Below are 26,372 nucleotides of genomic sequence, written 5' to 3'. Positions count from 1 at the left end.
ACTCTGATTTATATAAACGTTGAAGGAAAATGAGCACAGAGAAGACAAAAAAAAATATATAGTTGATCACATTTTTAAGAGTAAGATTCTTTAAATTCAACTTGAAGAATGCAAAATAGGGATAAAAACAATAAATTTGATATATTATTAAAGTAAAAAAAATCATTATTTTATTATGGTTTAAATAACTATATCAAAAGCTAATTCTTAACCCACATACAAATCTGATGACTTAACATTCAAAACTCTCCTTCCCATAGTGTATGAGTTTTCTTTTGTAAAGAGACTGTCTGAAGACTGTGCTAACCTGAAACCACCTCTGATGGCTCCACCCAGTCACTGTGCAAGTCCCCTAGAATCTGCACCTCCCAGGCACTTACCTTTCACAGACTTTCAGGGGATTACACGCAGCTTGAATCAGCAGTGAAAATTTTGAAAACAGATGACTCTTTTAAATGTATTTGAATAACAGTGTAGCAATAATGAATGCTGACACTTGCCCCTGGGAGATGCCCAGGAGAAGAGGCAAGTGTCTTCATTCCAAATTCTGTCAGCTTCACACCTTAAGCAAGTCAGCCTAACTAGCCATGGATAATATCCCCCCAAAGGAACAATGATAGAGTAGCTTTTATAGAGCTTGATTTAACAAATACTACTCATGTTGTAAAAACATACATTTTTAGCTTTAGGTTCACTTATTTCTAATTTTTCCATTTACCATAATGGGTTTCCATGAATGGAATCTCGATTTGTAACATTATATTTACTGAGGATAAATGGTCAATGTACTGTTGCTGGCTTAATCCAGGTGCTGATTAGGTTATAACCTGGAGGGAGCTTGCTGTGACAACGTGATCATTTGTATAATTTCATTATTTTAAATTAGCCTTGATATTAGAAATATGTTTACTTTCTATACTTTATAAACCGCCAGAGTAAAATAAGCAAAATCCAAGCTCAAAAATACAAAATACGAGGTAACGCACACACACACATGCACACACACATTAGTAATGAAAATGGCACATCAGGCAATATGTAACAAAGAAAACCTGTGTCATAGTAATAAATACTGTGTGCATATGCTAAAAGAAAGATAATAATCTTAGGTTTATGTGAAATTAACATCTATGTGTGCCTTGTTAGAAATACAGCCCAAATAAAATGATACAGCAGGGTTTAAAATAAATAAAAGGCCAAGAACACAGCGTAGATATTGAACAAAAAAATATGGAAGTGGCAGTATTGAATATAAGGCAGATTATATTAATAATTTAAAGAGAAATAACTGATAAAATATAGAAATAATAATAAACTTTACTATTGAATAATTACGTTGCAAAATACACATGGTCAGCCTTTCAGTAATTTAAGATATTTTGACAGAGACACAGTTGCTCACAGTTTTTAACTTAACCTCAACTTCTCACAAATCAGACTGACAGAAGAAAAGAGGTAAAGTGAGGGTGATTTTACATACCTGGGTTCAATTAATATTTTACAAATTGAAAAGATAATGACTAAATTCTCAAATGACCAACCAATTATATATATTACATAATCATAAATGACAAAGATAATGAAAATTCATCTCCTAGGAATTTTAAAAAGATACCTTAAATAATAATTGGTTTAAAAATACAGTGACAGATTAATTTGTTTTTATATATCTAAAATAAAAAAAATTATAATTGTTAAGATCTTAGAAGGTAAATGAATCTCTGGTTAAGAAACATGCTATAAATATGAACTATTTGTAAATCATTCATATGGTGTAATATTTAAGAAAGGGAATAAGAACCCAATTCTGGGAAAGAAAGGAGATATGAAAGTTACAAAATAAGGGTTGATTAAATTTGGGAGTTTGACTTGGGGTTGATATGAATACATGGTATTTGGTAGAATATACAAGCAATGTTTTTTTTAGAATTGATTTCAAATTTGGGATTACATTTCTAAAGACAAAAACTTACTTAAAACTTCGTTTCTGCATTTCAGAGTGCATTATTAGAGGGATGTTTACAAGCTTTCATAAATACATATGTAGTTGTTTGTGGATAAATAAATACTGACCTGCAATAAAAAGTGTGTCCAGGTCCATCAACACATATCCCTCCGTTAAGGCAGAGGACCACATTCAGATCATGCTCAGTACAACTGCTAACATTTACTTCACAATATGTACCATTTGGGCAAATGCAAGTAAAGCCATGGGCTGCCTTCCGACAGAAGCCTTCATTCATACAAGGGATGGATGTGCAGGCCTAAATTATGAAATAGAGAATCAAATTTGATTATTAGTGTTAAGACTAGAAATCTTATTAAAATTATATTTTTGTTTAAATATTTTTAAGAAACCGATATGCAAGCTTATCTGGTATTCCCTTCCTCTAAAAACAGAAATATTTATTTCTAGTAATAGATGTTTAACTTTTATCACCAGAAATACTTTTCAAATGTTTCATTGTGGATTTTTCAGAAAAAAATAAACTTTATTAGACTTTATTAAATTATGTGTTATGTGAATAATACCAGGATTTCACTGACCCTTAGTATCCACATACAACCCCATTTGCCTGGCATAGCCCAAGTTTAACTCTGCTGTCTTTGGGTAATGATTAATAGTGTCTCATTAACTTTCAAAGGAATCTTGGGTTTGATTATATAATTAGAACAGACAATTCACTATTGATTTATGTCCCTCTGAAAAAAAGCATCTATAATATCTGAGTTTTTATTCCATTTACAATCTTTTTTCATCAGTATTAACAGGTATATATTTTTTCAGCTTTATTGAGGTATAATTGATCAAAAAACTCTGTAATATATTTAAAGTGTACAGTGTGATGATTTGATATACATAAGCATTTTGAAAAGATTCAAAGTTATGGAGTTTATTAACACTATGGAGTAATTCACATATCCATCACCTTACATATTAACTTTTTTGTTGGGGGTGGAGTTAGTGAAACACAAGTGTTTCTTTTACAAATTTTAATTATACAGTACAGAATTATCAATTATATTCACCATGTTATATATTAGATTCCTAGAACTTATTCAACTTATAACTGAAAGTTTGTACCATTTTTCAGCCTCTCCCTATTTTTCCCACTCCCCTCCCCCCAGACCCTAACCCTCCAGGGCTCTGGCAACCACCATTCTACTCTCTGTTTCTATGAGCTCAACTTTTTAATTGAAATTTTTTTAGAATCCACATATAAGTGATATCATGTACATCTGTCTTTCAGTCTGACTTATTTCACTTAGCCAAATGTCCTCCAGTTTCATCAGTGTTGTCACAAATGACAGGATTTCCTTCTCTTTTTAAGACTGAATATTGTTCCACTCTATATATGGACACCATATTTTCTTTATCCAATCATCTATTCATGGACACTTAACATTGTTTTCATACCTTGCCTATTGTGCCTAATGCTGCAACAAACATGGGAGTGCAGATATCTCTTCAAATAACAGTTTCATTTCCTTTGAATATTTACCCAGATTTCGATTGCTGGATCATATGGTAGTTCTATTTGAAGTTCTTGAAAAACTTCCATACTGTTTTCCAAAGTGGCTGTACTGGTTTACATTCCCACCAACAGTGCACAAGGGTTCCCTTGTCTCTACATCCTTGCTGCATTTGTTATCTTCTCTTTTTGATAATAGACATACTAACAGGTGTGAGGCAATAGCTCATTGTAGTTTTGGCTTGCATTTCTGTGATGATTAGTGATGTTGAGCACATTTTAATATACCTGTTAGCCATTTGTACGGCTTCTTTGGAGAAATGCCTAACACATTTTTTGCCCATATTTAATTGAGTTATTGGGTTTCTTTTTCTTTGCTGTTGCATTATATGAGTTTCTTATATATTTTGGATATTAATCCTTTATCCAATATGTGGTTTACAAACACATTCTCCCATTCTATAGGTTGCCTTTTCATTTCGCTGATGGTTTCCTTTGCTGTGCAGAAGCATTTTAGTTTGATGTCATCCCATTTATTTATTTTTGCTTTTGTTGCCTTTGTGTCAAAAATTTTAAAAAAATGATTGTCAAGACCAACATCAAGGAGCTTACCCATTATGTCTTCCAGGAGTTTTACAGTTTTAGGTCTTATGTTCAAATCTTTAATCCATTTTGAGTTGATTGTTGTGATCGTGTAAAATAGGGGTCCAGCATCATTATTTTGCCTATGGCTATCCACTTTTTCCAACCCCATTTATTGAAGAGACTATCCTTTCTGCATTGTATATTCTTGGCTTCTTTGCCAAAAATTAATTGAATATATTTGTGTGGATTTATTTCTTGGCTTTCTATTCTGTTCTATTGGTCTATGTGCCAGTTTTTATGTCAATACCATACTGTTTTGATTACTATACCTTTGTAATATAGTTTGAAATCAGGAAGTGTGATGCTTCCAGCTTTGTTCTCTCTTCTCAAGATTGCTTTGGCTATTTGGGGTCTTTTGTGGTTCCATATGGATATTAGGATTATTTGTTCTATTTCTCTGAAAAATGCCTTGGGCATTTTGATAAGTGTTGCATATAAACTGTAGATTGCTTTGGGTAATATGAACATTTTAGCAACACCAATTCTTCCAATCCATAAACAGGGAATATCTTTCCATTTTTTTTGTATGTCTTCAATTTCTTGCATCAGCATTTTACAGTTTTCAGTGTACAGATCTTTCATCAACTTGGTTAAATTTATTCCTAAGTATATTATTCTTTTTGATTCTATTGTAAATGGGATTGTTTTCTTAATTTCTCTTCTAATACTTTGTAGCTAGTGTATAGAAGCACACTTTTTAAATACTTTGTCTATTTTAAGATGCTAACAAATTAACTTTGAATGCATATAAAAGTTCTATATTTTTACACTTAAAATTTTGGAATATTGGGGCTTCCCTGGTGGCGCAGTGGTTGAGAGCCTGCCTGCTGATGCAGGGGACATGGGTTCATGCCCCGGTCCAGGAATATTCCACATGCCGCGGAGTGGCTGGGCCCGTGAGCCATGGCCGCTGAGCCTGCACGTCCTGAGCCTGTGCTCTGCAGCGGGAGAGGCCACAACAGTGAGAGGCCCACGTACCGCAAAAAAAAAAAAAAAAATTTGGAATACTAATTGTGGTGTCCAAACCAATCATTCCTCAGGGAGAAGCTGGGAGTTAGGGGTCCCCTCGTTTTGTATGTTGTTATGCCGGGTCTGGGGTTTATGGTGAGGGTGTGTCTCAGCCTTTTCTATCCATTTTAACGTGTATATTCTCTCAGTTACCGATGTGTAGTAGTTATCCAGCTAGTTTCTGGATTTCTCTGAGGAAGAATTGTTCTGTGCATAGCTGTGCATCTGTGGCAGGAGCAAAATGCAGAGCCTCATATATTGCCATCTTGATCCAGAAGTCTTAATGTGCATGAAATCATACTCTTTTAATTATCCAGTATTCCTATGCATGTATCCAAATTTATGTCCAGTATTTCTGATGCCTATCATCCCAGAAGCAGAGAGATGTCATGGAGTCAGAGGAACCTGGATGATATCTGTCTCTTCCTTTTCAATCTTTGGCATATTTGTACACTTCTCCTACTTTTACTCAATCAACAAAGGTATTCAATTTATTGTAGCTTCGTTTATGCATGAAATGGCAATAATCTCACCTACCTCATAAAAATTCCTATGATAATTAAATAAAATAATGACTATAAAGCAATTAGCCCTGTTCCTAGGACATAATAACTGTTCAGTAAATAGTATGTTCTTTCCTTTACACTCTGAAGGTCAAAGGCCTTGTCAACCTCTATTTCAGTCATTTGGAACTTGCTTAGGATAGAAAATGAGTTTTTCAGTATAGTTAATGTCTACTAAATCATACTATATACTTCTTAAGTTCATATTTTAGATATTATATACTTGCTGGTGTTCTGGAAAGCACAGAACATGTTGCCTTGAACATGCTATGACAACTGTTTACAATGTAATGATAACACTGAAAAGATTTGCACCTATAATTCTGAGAAATACTTTATAGAACTTTATGACATCATTAGTAAAACTTTAAAAATGTATTCTGAATATGTTGTCCACACAGAATTTGTTAATGAATATATACAAATATGATTCATTTGCACTGTGGGTTCTCAAGTTAGTACATCTTCAAAGGTAATTACCTATACAAACATGAGATAGTTTTTTTAACATTTTACCCTGAAAAGTAATATTTTCTAGAACTATCATTAGTTGACACTAATGCTTCTAAACATTTAGTGACTTTTAAGAAGTGTTAACATAACAATAAAAGCTCAAACTGACAAGGCTAATGTGGGAGCCCTTGCATTCATATCATGCATCAAATGGAAAATTAAAGGTTTGTCAAAATCACCAGAGAGTTTAATTAGTGTCATTTTCAATAAGAAATTGGCTGTGCACTTGAGTATAAAACTCAAGTTATGCTTGCAACCCAGATGGTGATCTTTTACATTCGCCTAAGTGATAGAGTTAAATGTATGTTTTTTTATAAATGAATACCATTCTGGTATTTGTTCTACTTTTGCTGAAAATGTGAACTCCTTAAGGACAACCAAAGGCACTTAGACTTGGGGCAGGTACTGCAGTTATTTTTAAGGATGTAGGATTCCACAGGGAATGGTGTGGAAACCTGTTTCCCTCTTAACCCTAAGGTGAGGTATATTTAGAATGATTTATTAGAAAGCATTACATAAACTAATTGAATTATATTTCCAATGGGAAGAAAGAGATAGTTTTTAGACTGCCAAAAGTTCTGTGTCTAGGGTTTACAAGAATCTTTTACTAAATTAATTAGAAGGCTTAATGGGAAATACAAAAGCAATTTCTTTTTAGAAAAATCAAATTATCATTTAAAGTTCTTGATATTTCCTCTTTCAAAAATTAAGGAAGATGCCTTTCCCTTTGTTCATCATTATTTATATTACTTTGCTATACTCTATTTAATATAATAAAGTGCTTCCCAAGAAGAATTCACTAAAATTTAATTCAGAAAATGACAGAAAGAAAAGGCTGGTATGTTTAGAGAAAGAGGAGGAAGCTGGGAGTAATGTTGCAGACCAGGGCAATCTAGACAATTGAGCTAGACCCCAACATTCACTCAACTTGTATTCAAAACACCAAGTCAGGAAATGTACAAGACTGTAAGAATAACAGATCAATGATGTATTCACTGTGGACTGTTTAGACTAATAAATGTGCAAGTTAGCTCTCTGACAGTTGTGTTGTATCCTGAGGTGTGTATATATATATATATATATATATATATATATATATATATATATATATATATATATATATATATTTACAGTTTAGATCCAAGACTTTGTCCTGAGATCTCTGAACTTCCCTGAAGTATAGAAAGTTACTATCTGAGATCATTTTTATCATAGCATTTGTCTCATCGAATCATATGTTTTCTTTTTAACTGCTGTTTTAATACTTTCTTAAAGTAAGATCTTAGAGAAATGAAACATGTTAAACAAGTAAACATGGATCTGTCCATTTGAAGAGTGGAAACAGGACATGGTTCCCGTTAGAGCCTTACCTTATCCACTGCAAAGACCTATTAAATTTCATAGAATTTCTTGAACTTTGTCTAGCTCTGAATAAAACTTACCAATATAGTGTACTCTTTCTAAAACTTAAATTGCATGTGAATACTCTGGATAGCTTGTTAAATTTTAGATTCAAACTCTTTGGGATGGGGCCTGTGTTTCTCCATTTCTAACAAATACCCAGGTGATCCTGATGCTGCTAGTTCATGAACCAAACATTGGTAACAAGAATCTAGTCCAACAATTTTAATTTACTCACAAGGATGAGGACAAGCCAAAGGGTGTTAGAGTGACTTCACCAAGGTCTTATAGCAAGAGGACAACAGAATAAAATCACATAGACACTAACTGCCCTGAATTCCAACTTAAGGCTCATTGTACCACCAAGTCTTTGATTTTTCTCTCAAAGGGATTCCTTGGCTGTGGAAGTGTACATATAATAATGCATATGATAAAGACTTAATATCCCTAATGTTTACTTCCAATATAATTTTTGTTTACTGTTTTCTTTCTCAAAACCTACATGATTGAATATGGGTCTACAGTAGTTAATAGAGAGAAGATTTTGTTTGATTCCCAATTTAATCAGACATAGAATGTTTTGTTGTAAAGAAAATACACTCTTTAACTGTTATTTCAACAAATCAAACAAGATTATGAAATATAAAAATTGGGATTGTTTCAGTAAATATTAATTTTTATTTCTTCATTGAAAATGTGTCTGGCAGTACTTCCAGGAAATAGGACCACTGAAATACAGGAAAACAAAACCATTGTCTTAGAAACTTCCTGAAAAGGCACAAATGAATCAATATAGGAAAGAAAAGTACATCAGGGCTAAAACTAGATATGATGCCAAATTCATGAAACAAGTGAAGATTTCTTAAAGGTAATGCAAAGTTCCAAATCCATTAAAAAAGCTAACACTTAATACCACTCCTATTTCCTAAGGTAAAGAAAAGAATGCTGCAAAAGAAATCTAAAGTGTATATTAATAATCATGGTAGTATATTGTACTCTAACTTGGCAAAATGAGGGGTCAAGCATGAACATGTCCAAAAGACTGAGAGTTCTGTGATTCAACATTGCTAAGGACTCTGTAACACTGCATAGGATGTGGGTTTGGTGTTGGTGGGCAAGAGGGGCTGGGAAAGGAAGGGCAGCCCCCTTCCCAACCTGTTTTGCTCTTCTGATTCAGAAAGGCTCACTCTTGCGTGAGTAGTGATAGAAGTCTGTCCTTATACTGGCGATTCAAGGTTTATGGCCCATGACAAATAATGGAATAGATAGAGAAAATACGTAGGAAAAATATGTAGGAGATTCCTAATAAACACACAAATATTGTGGGAAAGAAATAGGGTGTGAAGCCAAAAGGAAATATACCCACAAAAATACAAATTAGCATGAAGAGAATTTTCAAAGGACAAATGATTATTTCCTACCATGAAATAAAGTATGAAAAAAACTCAAAATTCTACATCTAAAACACATAATTTTTAAGGGCAATAACCTTAAGATATCTAAAATCTTCATCAAGAGGGTACTGGTTAAATAAATATGAAACCTCCAGACAATGGAATATTAATAAGAATAAAGTAGAACTATATATATATAATAATCTGCAATGATATCATTATATCATTCTGTATAACTATATATATATAATAATCTATATATATATACTATATAGATAGATATATCTATATATTATATAGAACTATATATATAGAATAATCTGCAATGATAAAGTGAAACTGTGTGTGACAAATATTACCATTTATGATATGTCCCTTATTTTAAACATGCGTTTTCAATCAAAGGAGATAAATATTCCCTACAATGACATTTCGGAAATAGATGAGCATTTGGTGGGAGATCCCAACTCAAATCTTATGCTGAAAATCATACTGATGGACCAATCTCTTAATTGCGAATTAAAAGATGAGACAAATACTAGAAGAACTCAAGTAAGTCCCTATTAAACGTGCCACAAATCATACAACCTTTGGAAAAAATATCAGTACACTTGGATACACAAAAAGAAAGCCTTTGAATGTCAAGATCCACTATATAGGGCTTTCCTGGTAGTACAGTGGTTGAGAGTCTGCCTGTCCATGCAGGGGACACGGGTTCATGCCCTGGTCTGGGAAGATCCCACATGCCACGGAGCGGCTGGGCCCGTGAGCCCTGGCCGCTGAGCCTGCGCATCCAGAGCCTGTGCTCCACAACAGGAGAGGCCACAACAGTGAGAGGCCCGCTTATCGCAAAAAAAAAAAAAAAAAAAAATCCACTATATAGTAATTAAATATTAACAAAAAAATGAGAAAATGTACATAATGTATATGATAGACAAAAGGTAAAATTCTTACTATATAAAAAGCCCCATATAAATTTCAGCTTACACTTGAGGAAATACAGATACACACACACATTCAGTTCTTTTCTTTGTTCATTTCCTTTTTGTTTAGAAAACTTCCTTTAATCCTTCTACACATGATTAGTTTTTCTTCATCTGAGAATGTATTACTCTTTTTATTCTAGAATCTTTTTTTTAACATTTTAGTACTTAACACACATAATTTTATATTCAAAACAAAACACTTCTCCCTTAGAGTATTTATCCTTCTCAGTCCCAACAAAGTAGAAAAGAAAATACCTGATTTCCATATTACTCTATTCTCTTTTCTGTGTACTCAGAGTTGAACTACATGTTTCACTAACCATGGCATCCATTCCATACCCAATATTGCATTTGCTTTTCTCTAGCATTAATTCTAACATTTTTAAGCCTGCTTCAAATTATCAGGTTGACAACAAAAACTTTTGCTTGTGTTTTACCCTCTGAAACTCTAACATAAACTTTGTTTTTACGCTTTCCCAGGAGCTTCAGATACATATTGATGTGAGAGTTCTTTTCAATCAGTACTGCCTGTGTTTCACCACTGCTCTTGTCTCTTTGGACTAGAAATACAGACTCAAACATCAATCCATGAATGCCCTTCAGAAGCTGTTATCTGTTTTCCATTTGCATGAAATATCTTTTTCCATGCCCTTACTTTCAGTCTGTATGTGTCTCTAGGTCTGAAGTGGGTCTCTGGTAGAAAGTAAATATATGGGTCTTGTTTTTGTATCCATTCAGCCAATCTGTGTCTTTTGGTGGGAGCATTTAGTCCATTTACATTGAAGGTAATTATCGATATATATGTTCCTATTCCCATTTTCTTAATTGTTTTGGGTTTGTTATTGTAGGTCTTTTCCTTCTCTTGTGTTTCTTGCCTAGAGAAGTTCCTTTAGCAGTTGTTGTAAAGCTGGTTTGGTGGTGCTGAACTCTCTCAGCTTTTGTTTGTCTGTAAAGTTTTTAATTTCTCCATCAAATCGGAATGAGATCCTTGCTGGGTAGAGTAATCATGGTTGCAGGTTTTTCTCCTTCATCACTTTAAATATGTCCTGCCAGACCCTTCTGGCTTGCAGAGTTTCTGCTGAAAGATCAGCTGTTAACCTTATGGGGATTCCCTTGTGTGTTATTTGTTGTTTTTCCCTTGCTGCTTTTAATAGGTTTTCTTTGTATTTAATTTCTGACAGTTTGATTAATATGTGTCTTGGCGTGTTTCTCCTTGGATTTATCCTTTATGGGACTCTCTGTGCTTCCTGGACTTGATTAACTATTGCCTTTCCCATATTAGGGAAGTTTTCAACTATAATCTCTTCAAATATTTTCTCAGTCCCTTTCTTTTTCTCTTCTTCTTCTGGAACCCCTATAATTCGACTGTTGGTGCATTTAATGTTGTCCCAGAGGTCTCTGAGACAGTCCTCACTTCTTTTCATTATTTCTTCTTTATTCTTCTCTGCAGTAGTTATTTCCACTATTTTATCTTCCAGGTCACTTATCTGTTCTTCTATCTCAGTTATTCTGCTATTGATCCCATCTAGAGTATTTTTAATTTCATTTATTGTGTTGTTCATTGTTGTTTGTTTCAACTTTAATTCTTCTAGGTCCTTATTAAATGTTTCTTGCATTTTGTCTATTCTATTTCCAAGATTTTGGATCATCTTTACTATCATTATTATGAATTCTTTTTCAGGTAGACTGCCTATTTCCTCTTCATTTGTTAGGTATAAAATAAATGAATACATATGTTCAAAAAAATGTGTTCACAAGTGTTCATAGCAACTATTCACAATAGTTCCATATTGGAAGCAATGCAAATGTGCATCAATTGATGAATGGATAAACAAGATCATGTATTATACAATATAGTCCTTCTCAACAATTAAAAGGAATTAATTATTGCTATTCTCAATGACATGGAAGAATCTCTTAGATGAAGCTAGGCATGAAAGTATGCATAATTTATTATTTCATTTATATGAAATTCTAGAAAAAGTAAATCTAGTCTATAGTGATAGAAAGCAGTTCAGGAATTGTCTAGGATCAGGGCAGGCTGGAAATTGACTGGGAAGGGGCACAAGAGTCTTTTAGGATAATAGAATGTTATATATCTTGATTGTGGTAGTTTGTACATGAGTGTATACATGTGTCAAAATTCTTTGATCTGTACATTCCAAATGGTTGAATTTTGTTGTATTTAAATTATACCACAATAAAGTTAATTTAGAAATTAAAAGAAAAAAAACAACAAAAAAGAAGCTGTAATCTAGGCATTGCAACATAGAGAAAGTTACAAAACAGGTGAGCTAAGTAAGATACATATCTATACCCCTTATCCATATCTCCAGATGGAGCTCGTGAGGCAGGAGGTATATCTGATAATTACTGTATTTTGGCTTTTCATAAATAATACATTTTTAATATTTACAGAACGAATGACCAAAAGTACATTTGGAATGTACTTACAGTGTTAGTAAAACGACAGTTAAAAAAATTTATTGAACTATAATAATTAATATAGATGACAGGATAAGATTTAAAAAAAGAAGAAAAACAGAATAAATAGTCCTAAAATTGACCCATATATAGGTATTAGTGCATAAAAAAATGAGGCATACCAAAACAATCCAGAAATAATAGATACTTTGGTAAAAGTTCTTGGAAAATTGATTATATTTTTGAAAAAATATTATATTTCTTTTTATCAATTATAACAAAATATTCACAATGGATTAAAGGACTAAAAGTGTTGTTAATCATAAAATTGTAATAAATGAGAATATAAGAAAATAATTTAAATATTGCTGTATAAAAGGACCTTCTAAGGAGAGAGGCAAAGCATAGTATCATAAAGAAAAAGGTAAAGAAAAATACAAAAATCTCATAACTTTACAAGTTTTGTAAAGAAAGAGGGGTCACACTCTAGACAAGATTTGTAATTTTGCAGAATCTAGTGGATTTTATCCATAATTTTAAATAGTATATAAAAACCAAAAAAGGCAGGCAAGTCAAAAGAAAAATACCATTAGTCAAAGGCTGTGAGTAAACAAGGCTCACACAAAGAAATACAGGTGGTGAATAATCATATGGAAATGTGTTCAATCTTCATAATAAGCCAGTGAAATATAAATCAAAATAATGACATGCTACTTTTTCCTCATCAAATTAGTCAACACTTTTAAAAAATGATTTCATTTGATAGGATCTAGGGAAGCTGGCATGCTCATGCTCTCATTAAATAAGTGTGGTTCCTCAACACTTATTTGGAACACTTCGTAGCTACTGAAAAGTTTGAGTCATGACTCCATGTATTATAATGAAATGGTCCCTAAGATACACTAGGTGAAACCAAAAGTCACTGAATAAGGAGTATGATGAGTTCAACTTTATGTTAAAATAAAAATATTATGAAAAACCATCTAGAAGCATATAGGTAGCATTAAACAATTGTTCTCATAATACTGGGTGTGTGGGTATGAATATATACAAATTCATATAAGAAAGAAAATATTTCTTTATTTATATATTTAATTCAGAAGACAAATACCACATTTGCACTACCAAGAGACAGGGTTTTGGAGGTTATCACAGGCAACACATGCAACAGTGCAGACAAGATACATGCCTCCTACATCTTCTACCAGGGAATTTATTAATTACAACATCTCCTTCTCCACATCAAGTGTGGCTTTCACTATCTAGAATCAAATCCACAAAATGTCAATAAACTATTAGGCTTTCAAAAATGTGTCAAAATATGTGCTAGTTGATTTACCTTCATTATATAATTTAATTCTCACAACAACATAAGAGGTATTTCCTATGATTTCCCTCATTGAATAGATAAAACATGATTTCAGATTGCAAGTAATTTGTCCTAGAGCACACAGAAGGTAACTACGAAAATTGCAGTTCAATTCTGTTTCTCCCTCCAAAAACATCATTTACTGAGTATCAACCACATTTAATGTGTATCATCACACAATGATCCTGCAGTATAAGAACTGTATTTTACTGATAAAGGAAAGAGACATGAAGGATTTAAATAAAATATCTATAGTCTCACAATGCCAAAGGCTGTCTTTCATGCCTGTGCTTTCTTCCTTTACCATGTCATTGTCAACCAGGAAGGACCTGGAAGAACTTCCCATTATCCAGGAAGGCACATGAGATTCTCATCCACTATGAATGGTCTTAAACTTCAGGTAACCAAAACTTCTCTGCAGGTGACACATTCCACATAAAATAGCATGTGTCAATCACATCATGTCTTATGCCTGAAGATCAGAAGACAGATTCTGAGAGCATTGCTGGTGTCAAGGTTCTCTACATGTACCCATCTCTTGGTACATCCATCCAGTACTTATTTTTCTCCTTGCTGTGTATGGATCCATTTAATCTCCTCATCCTTACACATCCACAGACACCTGTGTGTCCTAAGATCGGAGAGGGGGAGGCAGATGGCAAATCATAAGCCCTCTGAGCTCTTTGGACAATGGTCACTTCCAGGATTTAGTTGATTGAGGACTCCATATTGCAGAAGTTTACAATACCAATAGACGGGGCAGGGGGAGGTGAAAGAGCTATGATTTTTAGTTTTGTTTGGAGCCAGCAAAGATTCCAAAAAAGAAATTCCAAAGGAAAGGTGAGAGGCACTTTAATAATCAGTAAGTGCTGAAATAATGATTCTGAGACCTACAGCAAATAACTTGTTTCCCACAGGATACGTCCAAGAGCATATTTGGCCCATTTCACAACGTTTTGGACAGGACCAAATATCAAGGAACTTTTGGTGTGGACCAAATGTCTTATGGATTTTTTGATAGGACCACATATCTGCTAACTGTTTTGTATTTCTTTTAAATTACTTTAAATTTAGTAAAAATTATAAAACTTACATTAATCTTGATCTTACATCTTGAGCTAGTCCATTCTGCACTGCATGAACATTGATACTTATCAATGAAATCTATGCATCTGAAACACAGAATTATGTTTTTAAATAAGTAAGGCAATGAAAGGATAATTTCAAGAGAGTTCACTGTTTAATGTTTTTTTTTTCTTTTCCAGGTCAGGAAAAAAAACCACATTCCCATGAGCAATAGAAGGCAGAGTCTATTTCTACTTTCTTATCCTTCAAGGTGACTGGACTGAAAGAACAAATCAATTCTCATTTTTGCCATCTTCCCCATGGCAATGGAAAGGAAGAAAAAAAAAAACAGCTTGAAAAGATAAAAAAGTATGTCTAGGGCTTATGTAGGAAACTGAAATCAGCTGACGCCAAACGGCACTGTAGTGAACTATCCATCTTCATCCTCTCTCTCTGGCTTACAAAGTCTGTGGCAAGACTAGGAAAGAAAAATGGTGCTGAGGAAGGCAGCTGTGTGCCTCTTCGAGTCATCCCTCCTTGCCACCTGCATCTTCTAGAAATATCCCCACTCTAGATTTGCATAAACTAATATTCTATCCATGAGCAGAATAGTTATTATACAACTCTATAAAGAGATTCACAAAATGTCTTATCTGCAAATAGGGATGAAAGAACTGGTCTATTTAGGAACATTTTAAATACTAAGTTTGTGGTATTATCCCTCTACAGAACAAATAATAGAATCTCTCATCATCCTACCTGTTACTACTATTACTGTGAGCATTACTTTTAAGATTATTAAAGTCCAATTAATTCACATTTATTGAAAATTACTTTATGCTAATGAGCAGAAATAAAAGAAGGGCAGAGATAATGTATCAGTGCATTTCATTAAGTTAAACGGGCAGCCTCTGTCATCTTAACTGTACTTAGCTCTTGTTTTATGAAAAAGCATAATTAAAATTACCTTTATCAACTTTTCCTTGAGATTCAGTTTTAAATATCGTGAGTTAAATTTGCCTTCTTAGATTTAATAATAGAAGAATAAAAATAGCTACCTGCCATGTAGAGGAGGATGTGAGAGGCAGTCATTTGCCTTTGCTTCACAGTGTGCTCCGAAAAACCCACTCTTGCAGTCACAGGTGTAATGATTTATGCCATCAATACAAGTTCCGTCACGGAGACAGGGCTTTGATAGACATTCGTCTATATTTACTTCACAATCGATGCCTACATTAGAAGAGACAAGACAAATAAACAGGCTATTTAAATGCAAAACTCAAAAGTTTGTTCATTATAGAAAATGTCACCAAGAAATCAGGACTCCCTCCATTAAAGATAATTTGACATCTTATAGTGAAAGAGAACATTTTTTCAAGGTTAAACATGTTTAGGTCTCTGAACTCTCAGACTAACTTAAAGTGAATGAGGAAAACAAAGCATAAGCTTAATCTACTTAAAAGATTTGTTTTTAGAGTGAGGAGTTGTTTATTAAAAAATATAGGTGAAGTAATGAATTTCATCAAGTTGTCACTGTGAATACTAATTTATACTTTTTTTGGTAATGATCCTTGATAGTCAAACATTTATTATCTACAGGTGTTAAAAGTTTGAAATTTCTATATTTGGTCTTAGTGGGTCAATGATGAATAATGAAATAAGTCAATAATGAACTAAGATTTCTAAATGTAATCTAACTTTGGCTAAATACCTAGTGTTTTTGAAGACCAAAAAAAAAATAAAGTTTCAAATAAATAGTTTCAAATAAATAGTTTGAAAGACTATCTCAGTATTTGTTTGGCTATCAGGTAAAAGTCTGGGGACAGAGCGATTGGCAGATATGCAACCGTTTCACAAGGTGGCATCATAACTTTATTTATTTATATACCATATCAGAACTTCTATTTAAGTGACTGCTATTTAGAGTGGTCACACCAGGAGAGTCTGTGATTTATCGCAAAAGAAACTTCCAATGCAAAAAAAATATTTTTGGAAATTCTCTTTAGAGATAATCAGTTTTCAAGTCAAAATTCTATTTTTAATGGTTACATCTTATTTTTTTTTACTGTAACTGTCACTACCTATATAGAACTTTGGATATTAATGATACCATAAAATTAATATATGTGAATTAGTCAAATCTGCATCCATATTTAAAAAGACCATCAAGATTTAGGTTCAGGGTGTGGAATAAACAGACATAACAGACTATATTAGGTTGCAGTAATAATAATAAAAAGGAACCTACTTCTCTATGTCTCAGTGGCCCATGTCACAGGCTTACTTCTCACTAGTATTCCATGGCAAAGGTGAGCTACAGATCCAGTTTATATTATCTTCACACTGGGACCCAGGTTAATGGCGCATCCTCTATCTGGGTGATTGCCATCATTGTTGAAGAAGGAAAAGGGTACTTGGCATTGTTGAAGAAGGAAAAATGTACATACACTGCTTCTTAAATCTTCTACATATATTAATTTGCCAATCCAAGTCACGTGACCAAGCCCAACATAAATGAGATGGGAATTAATGGTCCTCCCTCAAGAAATGGCAGCTATTTGTGACTATATTAATATTTAGTGCAGACACGATCATTGAAACTTCTCATTGTAAATGAGAATCATTTATTAGTATATCATAGGTTTATTGGAATAATAATGTAAAACCATGTACTTAAACAACTAGCCCAGGGCCTTGTACACATTTAACATTTTATTATTATCATTTTCTTGAGACAAATTTTATCAATACCACTATGTTATATTAAATAAGTGATACAGGTGTTTCCAGAGACATATTATTCCAATTAAGAAGATAAGTGAAAAGTTTTTCTGTAGGACTATGTACAAATGCTGGCAAAATCAGTGATGGAAATTTCAGTTAAGAAGAGGTGGTCTACTTAAGACAAAAGTGGAGTTGAGATGCAGAGTTATAAAGAGAATTGTTTAGGGTGCATCCAGTGCTATTTGGAGACAGGAGATGCATCTCCATGGAGGGCAAACATGTGTCAGTGTAGCTGGAGAACACATCACCAACATTACCTGAGGAACTTTCTCACCTGATGCTTTATTCATTAATTAAGCTGTGGTGATACTTTGACCCCCCAAGTAGCCTCCAGAGAGGATAAGAATGTAATGACTGATTGACCTGAACATTTTGATCCCTGTAAACACTTATTTATTTATTTTTTTCATTTTTAACACCATAGTCCTTGAGCACCATACAAGTCAGGTCCCCTTTTAACTTTTTAACTTCATCTTATTCTACCCTCACCCTTGGCTACTCTGCTGTCTTTGCGCTGACCTCAAATACTTTGTTCCTCTTTTCTAGAGTTCTCTTTTCCTAGATATTTATAAGAGTCACTCCTTTATTTCTTCAGGTCTTTATTCCAATGTTGTTTTCTCAAGGAGGCCTATTTGACCACACTATTTAAAATTGCATCCCCTTCCTCACCCATAATCACCATTATCCTGTTTTATGTTTATTTTATCACCATAGCAAACAATCTCCTTCTGGCATTCTATGAGATTTACTCATTTTTCTTTTCTTTTTGTCTTTCTTCCCCATTATAAACTTAGCTCCATTAGGGCATGGTTTTTGTGTCTAGTTCAATATGGAATTCAGTGAAATCTTTTTAAGTAAATACGTCATTGTTGTGAGTGTGTGTGTGTTTATATTTTGTTTTTCATGTCAATTTTGTTTGTTTGTGGGAATTCCCTGGCAGTCCAGTGGTTGGGACTCTGCGCTTTCACTGTCAAAAGTGAAGGTTCAATCCCTGGTCGGGGAACTAAGATCCTGCAAGCTGCACACACGGCCAAAAAAATTGTTTTTCGTTTGCTTATTTTCCTCAGAAGTCTCTGCCCCTTCCCAAGCAAGAACAAAGCAATTCTTGAAATCTCAGTCCTTGCAATGGTGAGACTCAGAATCTGAAATGAGGTGATTCCTCCTAGGTGCGTGTCTGAAAGGTCTGTCTTGCCTGTGTAGTCAAGGGGAATTATTTAATGAAATTTCTACTTTTTTCTATCTTCAAGCAGAGAAGCTTCCGTGATAACTTAAAAAGACATGAAGGTGTGGAGAGTGTTGAACTTCAGTTCAAAATGAGCTCCCCGTACATAATTACCAACTGTGAGAATGAAGGAAAGACTGCTGCTTGCAACAACACAAATGGACCTTGAGAGCAGTGAGCTGAGTCAGACTGAGAAAGACAAATCCTGCATGATGTCATTTGTATGTGGGACCAAAAACAAACAAACAAACAATTCATAGAAAAAGAGAAGAAAATGGTTGCCTGAACCAGAACCAGGGAGGTATGGGCAATAAGGAGAGGTTGGCCAAAGGGTACATATTTTCAGCTCTAAGTTAAATAAGGCCTGAGTATCTAATGTATAACATGGTAGCTAAGTTGATAGTACTGTTCTGTATAATTGAAATTTGTCAAGAGAATAGGACCTAAATGTTCTCACATATACACAAAGGAAAGATAAAAATTCTGAGGTGTTGTATGGGTTAATTAACTATGTGGGAGCGGTCCTTTCACAATGTATATGTATATAAAATCATCACCTTGTGCACTTTAAAAGCTTATAAGTTTCTTTGCCAACTATACCTTAATAGATCTGGAAAAAAATAGAAATTTTATATCAACACCATAAATGGAAAACCATTATCTTGTTCCAAAAGTAAAAAGGTAACCCAAAATTAAATGCAATAAAAACAATTACCAAGACATCAAAACTTCAAATTTCTCATCTGTAAACTGTGGATCAAAATATCTATGTTATAGAACAGTTTACAGATATATGGGAAGTATATATACATTTCTAGGGGCACATAGAAGATAATAAATGATATTTATAATACATTATTGTTATAATGACACATTCATTTATCTTCTTCATGGGATTAAAATACGAATGCTTTGACATTGTGTCCACGAATCCAAGCAAATCTAAAATAAATGATAATTAGTATTTATTAGACATTCCCAAAGGCTTGTTCAAAATTTGTCTCAGTTCTTTGCCTGATTTGCCTTATATTATGTCACTTACTTCCTGCTGCTCATTAATTTATCTAACACATACTTATTGAGCATCTATTTTGTGCCAGCCATAGTTCTGGACTCCTTCCATAGTTCTCTTTGACTTGGTGTGTATCATCACACCCTACCTCCATCATAGTGTAACAGATATTTCCCAATAACTTAACAATGAGCATTGTGGACTTTGTTTGTCAAGAGAAGAAATAGTACAAGAAAGTTTTGCTTTTTGTTGTCTGACCTATTGTTCTTTCCTGCTATCCAGTTGCTTGCCTTGTGGCTACAGTAATTTATATTTGGGATGATTTTTAATTGGCTATTCTAAAATTAGAGTTCTTAATTTCATTCATAACATAGGCAACTCCTTTTCTAAGCAGAGTAGATGGTTACCTGTGTAATTTGGGGGACTTTCCATGCCCCTGCCTGGGTCAAAACCCTCTTGACCAGATTACCTCAATGCCTGTCTCTGTATTAGAGATTTTCACAACAGAAATAAAAAATCCTTTGCAGAAATAAGCCATTAAAGTATATAAATTGAGAAGCATGTTCAGTAAGATATTTACATGTCCCAACACCATTATGACAAATAATATATGTAAATAAATACATCTTTATCTCTCTGTATGTATCATCTATCTGTCTAGCTAACTCTTCTCCAACCTCTGGTCCTTCCCTTACTTTCTCTCCAAGCCTTCTTCACCCAACTTCTCCCCACTGATTAGTCTTATATGTTGGAAAATTTCCCAAAATGACTTTTCTGATTCCTAACCCTTTTCATTTCACATGTGTTATCCTAACAAAGTACTTTATGGACCCTTTACTGCATACTGAAATAAATGTTGTCTTCTTAGCCTCTGGGTCAACCTTGCCTTTCTTACCATTCCTCTGATGTTGTCAACTACTCTAGTCCCCTAGTTTACAAACCTGATTGAATAATAGAATCACCTGTGGAGTCTTTAAAATTATAACTTCCCAATTCTGAATCTCTGGGAAGTAGGCCTGGCAAACTTCACTAAGAAAACATTTCCAGCTGGTTCTAAAGCACAGGTAGATGTGAAGACCACTGCTTTCATAAAACTAGATTAGAATTAAACATTATGTTTTCTTATATCTATGTTTACTCCTGATAATTCTGCCTGGATTGTTATGTCTCCATTTCTGCCTATTTGGTAATTGCAATCATTGTTGCTTTTGTTGTGGTCATCCATTTACAATGCTTGGTGTCGGTTTATTTATCTCTTGTAAAAATAAAATACAGTGTGTGTGTGTGTGTGTGTGTGTGTGTGTGTGTGTGGAAAAAAAAGACATATCAGTGATCACTTGGGGATGTGGAGGGGTGGAATGTGGGGAAAAAAAGGTGCTTTATAAATGAGGCATAAAAACACTTGCAAGTGGTGTATATGTTCCTTTTCTTCATTGTTTTGGCAGTTCCATGGGTATATGCATATTTCAGAACTTAAATTGTGCTCTTTAAGTATGTGCAGTTTACTGTGTGTCCATTATATTTAACAGAGCCATTAAAAATAGGCTAAGAACAGACGCTTGTCTCAACAAATAAATGTAGTAAAGAACAGAAAAGTCAAGTACAGTATGATCTCTGTCAGTTGAATTTTCCTATAGTTTACTTCCCTCAAAAAATATATCCCAGTTCTTAAAAGAGATGGGACTCAATAAAAGGTAAAAAAAAAAAAAAAAAAAAAAACGGCAAAGCCGTCAGCAGGGTGAGCTCCAGCTAATTTTCAATTGTGAGACAATAGGTGCACGGTGCAGACATGCTAGGATGTTTGTTCTTCCTGCCCAATATTTTAGAGAGGATATTAAACACCCCCATTAAATGCCTGCAAGTGATGGCCAGAGTGGAGTTTGGAGAATTATGGCTGTGATCTTTAATATGGTTGTGCCTTTGTAAAGAGTCTCACTCAGAATTTCCAGGGTAATTTTTGAGTCAACGTTTTTTTTTTGTTTTTTGGATGATATATATGTCTAACTCACCTCAAGAATATATCCACGTACTTGAAGTTAGGGACCAGCTGGTGTAAATTTGTGTGGTTATCTCCTGACCTAAACTTTTAGCTTCTTTTTGTTTCTTGATTGCAGTTAAACTTCATCTTGCCTCAGGGCCTTTGTATTTGCTGTTCCCATGTTTTGGAAATATTATTTGCAGAAAAAATTTCCATAAATGATTCCTTTCTACTCTTTGGCACTCATCTCTTAAATATATTTTTTCCTTGATTGTCCTATTAGCCTAACTTAGTCCCACTTTATCAGATTACCTTATTTCTTTCACAGAATAATAATAAAAACAAATATTAAATAAATAAAAAAATAAAGCCTGTTTTTAATTCCAGTCCTACAAAAATTCTAACTTAATAAATTTCCACTGATATCTCCTAATAAAAATAGCTAACAACATTTAACAATTTATAGTTAAACTATATTTGCTTGAATTATTGCCTTATCTTTCATAGCTGATTATTAGTTATTTGATGACAGAGCTTATACCTATTTATTTTTACTTTATACAAAATGCCAAATAAAAATCTTTTCATGTTGTCAATGATCAAATAACCTGCCTATTTCCTGTTGAATACATCCAAATAGTGGTAACATTTTAAAAATGATTATAACTTACATAAGATAATATTTACAAATGACCTAGTAAAATTAATACAAGCACATAATAATCACATAATGAACTTAGGAATCAATGAGTTTGAAAATTCAAATTGCCACTTGTAACCATTTTGAATTGCAAAATTAAATAATGGAATAAGAGCCTCTTTAAACCAAGATGAGAATTTTATAACAATGTATTTTATTATTATCGATACTTAAAAGAATTCCACTATTATATACAATGCTTCCTGTAGGGCGCGGTCAGCTAACTGCCACGCAGCAGGAAGCTGAAGCAAGCTGAATCATCCTTCCTGTGGCCACTGCGCTTGCGCTAAGTATACTAATGAGGTTTTAAAGTAGCGACCTATCCGATGCTGGCTCACAAGTCGCACCATCAGCGAAAGCCAATCACAGAGCGACACATGTTCTTAATCCCTATATAAGCAGACTGCTATAGGATTGCGGGGTCTTCCTTCCATCTTTTCTTTAACCAAGCTGTGCTCCAATAAAGTGTGATACGAGAAGAATCTTGCGTGTGGCGACTCGTCATTCTGCTGGTCGGAGGCGGCTCGCCGCATTTGGTGCCGAAACCCGGGAACTTCGCGCCCTGCATGGAGGACCGATTCAGAACTCGACACACGGAGTGAACTGTCGGTGAGTAGTCCAGTCAGGTATGTTTTTCGGGGGTTTGGAGCCTGAAGTTTTTACTTTCGCTTTTGTCCTTTTAGTGTTTCTCATATTTTTCGTTTGCTTGTGGCTACGGTGCCACCAGCCCGATCGAGTGTGTCTTCCCTGGCCGATAGATAAGTCAAGCATTTTTCCAATTTAATAAGTCGCTCGTAGATAAGGGCGCAAAATGGGGAATAGTTCGTCCACGGAGCCTACAACTGATTTTCATGAGCCTATTCAAGCCCTTTTAAGGGACCGAGGGCTAAAGCTCTCTCATAAAACCATAAGTAGGCTGCTACAAGATATCGAAAGTGCCGCGCCGTGGTTTGGGGTATCAGGCAGCTTGACTGTTCCGTCATGGGAAAAACTCGGAAAAGACCTAGAGGAGTGTAACACAAGGGGAGAACTTTCTCGAGGCGCTCTCCCCTTGTGGAGCATGATACTTTCTTGCCTAAAGGAAGGAAAATGTGAAGAAATTATTCAACGAGGACGCAAGGCTCTTAGCATGTGTCAAGATAGCGCATCAGAGAATGAACAAACAGGGACTACGGTAGACAGGCCTGAAATTATGAAAAGAGAAAAAAGAAAACAAAAGGAAAAGCAAGAAACGGTGCCAGGATTATATCCAATCCTAGATGAGTTTAAGGAATTATATTTGTTTCAAGATGAATTAAATCCTAGAAAGGAGGAAGATTTAGAAGGAGCGGCCGCGGCATATGAACAAGAGCGGTATGGGCATTGGTACATGCCGCCGCTCGCTAGCCCACCATATTTTAATCCTGCGGAGGCTAGAGCTTCCGCCCCTGCTCAGGCCTCCACCTCAGTTGCGGCAGTTAATGCTCCCCCTATGATAGATCATAAGCTCATTAGGGATCTTGCAGAAGCGGCTAAAAGAGATGGCGTGTCCGCCAATTACACTATCATGTTGTTGCAGCGCCTCACGCGAAATGCGTTAACACCTACAGACTGGCAGGATATTGCCCGCGCTTGCTTAACGATGGGGCAATACCTAGATTGGAAATCAATCGTGTCTGACCTAGCACATAGTCAGGCGCGGGAGAATGCTGCCAATGGGCAGCCGGCCTGGAATGTTGACATGCTGTTGGGACAGGGACAATGGATAAATAATCAGACCATGTTCCCTGTGCAAGTTTACAGCCAAATAAACGAAATTAACATGCGGGCCTGGCGAGCCCTCCCCAACAAAGGAGAAGTTTCAGGGAATTTAACCAAGATTATACAGGGCGGCACAGAACCATTTTCCGATTTTGTAGCTAGAATGATGGAGGCTGCCGGACGGATTTTTGGTAATGTAGATGAGGCTATGCCATTAGTAAAACAATTAGTTTATGAACAATGCACAAAAGAGTGTCGCAGAGCGATAACACCTTATAAAGGGAAGGGCATTGAAACCTGGATGAAAGCATGTAGAGAGATCGGAGGGCCTTTGTCTAATACAGGGCTTGCTGCGGCTGTGCTGGCTGCCGCCCACAGTGTACAGAACCCTGCCAAGTCAGGGGTTTGTTTCCAATGTGGAAAGCCTGGGCACATTAAGAAACAGTGCAAAAATGCAGGTGCGAGACCTAAAATGCTACAAGCTCAAAGAGTTCCAGGAACTTGTCCTAGATGCAAAAAAGGAAAACATTGGGCTAATGAATGTAGATCTGTTAAAGATATAAATGGGCAGCCCATTCAGCCCGCTGCACAGGTAGCTAATCCAAGAAATATCCATACAGCCAATTCAAAAAACGGGATAACGGGCCCCCGGTCCCAGGGCCCGAAGATTTTTGGGGCCCACGAGAGTGTGAACCTTCAGCCACTCCGACCCCAAGGCGAGCCACGTCAGGCTCCGCAGGGTTGGACCTCCGTGCCACCTCCAGAATGGTATTAACAATAACCATGGGCATACAGCCCATAGATACAGACATGAAAGGACCACTACCTAGAGGGACGGTTGGGTTGGTGTTAGGACGATCCTCCTCTATTTTGAAAGGACTTATTGTCCTCCCCGGAGTGATTGATCCTGATTATATCGGAGTTATTAAGGTAATGTGTCAATCCCCCAGAGGGATCATTACTATAGCCCCTGGTGATCGGATAGCTCAATTGTTAATTTTGCCCTCTTTTCATGAAAATTATCCCGCATGTTCTGCAGAACGAGGATCCAAGGGTTTTGGATCCACTGGAATTGATTTAGCCTTTTTGTCATTATCCCTTGATGATCGTCCTATGATGAGTCTAACCGTAGAAGGGAAAACATTTTCAGGTTTGGTAGATACCGGAGCAGATCGGAGCATTATAACTACTAGAGATTGGCCAGGCTCTTGGCCCCTACAAGAGTCTTCTCAAACCTTGCAAGGTCTAGGATATGCACAGACACCCAAAGTTAGCTCCAAGGAATTAACTTGGATCTCTAAAGATCAGAAGGGAAGATTTCAACCCTTTGTGGTTGAGGGATTGCCATTTAATTTATGGGGAAGGGATGTACAAAGTCAAATGAAACTTAGACTTACTAATGATTATTCTGAAGTCGCACAAAATATTATGCTTAAATCGGGATTTATACCTAATAGAGGGATAGGACGTAAGTTACAAGGCATGACCGCCCCTATAGAAGCCCGCGGAAATTTAAACCGCCGAGGCTTGGGTTTTTCTCAAGGGTCACTGAGTTTATGATTCCTATTACATGGAGGACCACAACACCTGTGTGGGTACCTCAGTGGCCTTTGTCAAAGGAAAAGCTGGAGGCGGCATCCAAACTAGTGGATGAGCAGCTACAATTAGGGCATTTAGAACCCTCCCAGTCACCCTGGAATACTCCGATTTTTGTTATTAAGAAAAAAATTAGGGAAATGGCGTTTGCTTCATGATCTGCGAGCTATAAATCAGCAAATGCAAATTATGGGGCCTATACAGCGCGGTTTGCCAGTATTGACAGCTCTTCCGCGAAACTGGCCTGTTATAGCAGTAGATATTAAAGATTGTTTCTTTTCTATTCCTTTGAATAGTCGAGATAAAGAAAGATTTGCCTTTACTCTGCCCTCTGTTAATCATGAACAGCCCGATAAGAGATATCATTGGGTTGTGCTCCCTCAAGGTATGGCCAATAGTCCTACTATGTGCCAACTTTATGTTGACATGGCCTTGCAACCAGTAAGAAATGAATTTCCTAAAGTTAGGATTATTCACTATATGGATGATGTTTTATTGT

General features: G+C 35.3%; 1 protein-coding gene across 2 annotated transcripts in view; it reads right to left on the bottom strand.

The window, feature by feature from the left end:
• Positions 1–26,372, bottom strand: part of EYS (eyes shut homolog) — a 1,666,475-nt gene that overhangs the window by 1,052,886 nt on the left and 587,217 nt on the right. For both annotated transcript variants that reach the window (XM_067702876.1, XM_067702877.1), the window contains exons 18-20: positions 15,900–16,071; positions 14,870–14,948; positions 2,074–2,264 (exon numbers count right to left, since the gene is read on the bottom strand). In XM_067702876.1, the coding sequence (XP_067558977.1) occupies positions 2,074–2,264; positions 14,870–14,948; positions 15,900–16,071 (442 nt within the window). The remainder of the gene's footprint in view (positions 1–2,073; positions 2,265–14,869; positions 14,949–15,899; positions 16,072–26,372) is intronic.

This window comes from Pseudorca crassidens, chromosome 13 (genome assembly GCF_039906515.1).
Source record: "Pseudorca crassidens isolate mPseCra1 chromosome 13, mPseCra1.hap1, whole genome shotgun sequence".
In the NCBI taxonomy this organism is placed as follows: Eukaryota; Metazoa; Chordata; class Mammalia; order Artiodactyla; family Delphinidae; genus Pseudorca; species Pseudorca crassidens.
The sequence above is the reverse complement of the archived record's forward strand: the minus strand, read 5'-3'. Positions and strand labels throughout refer to the sequence as shown.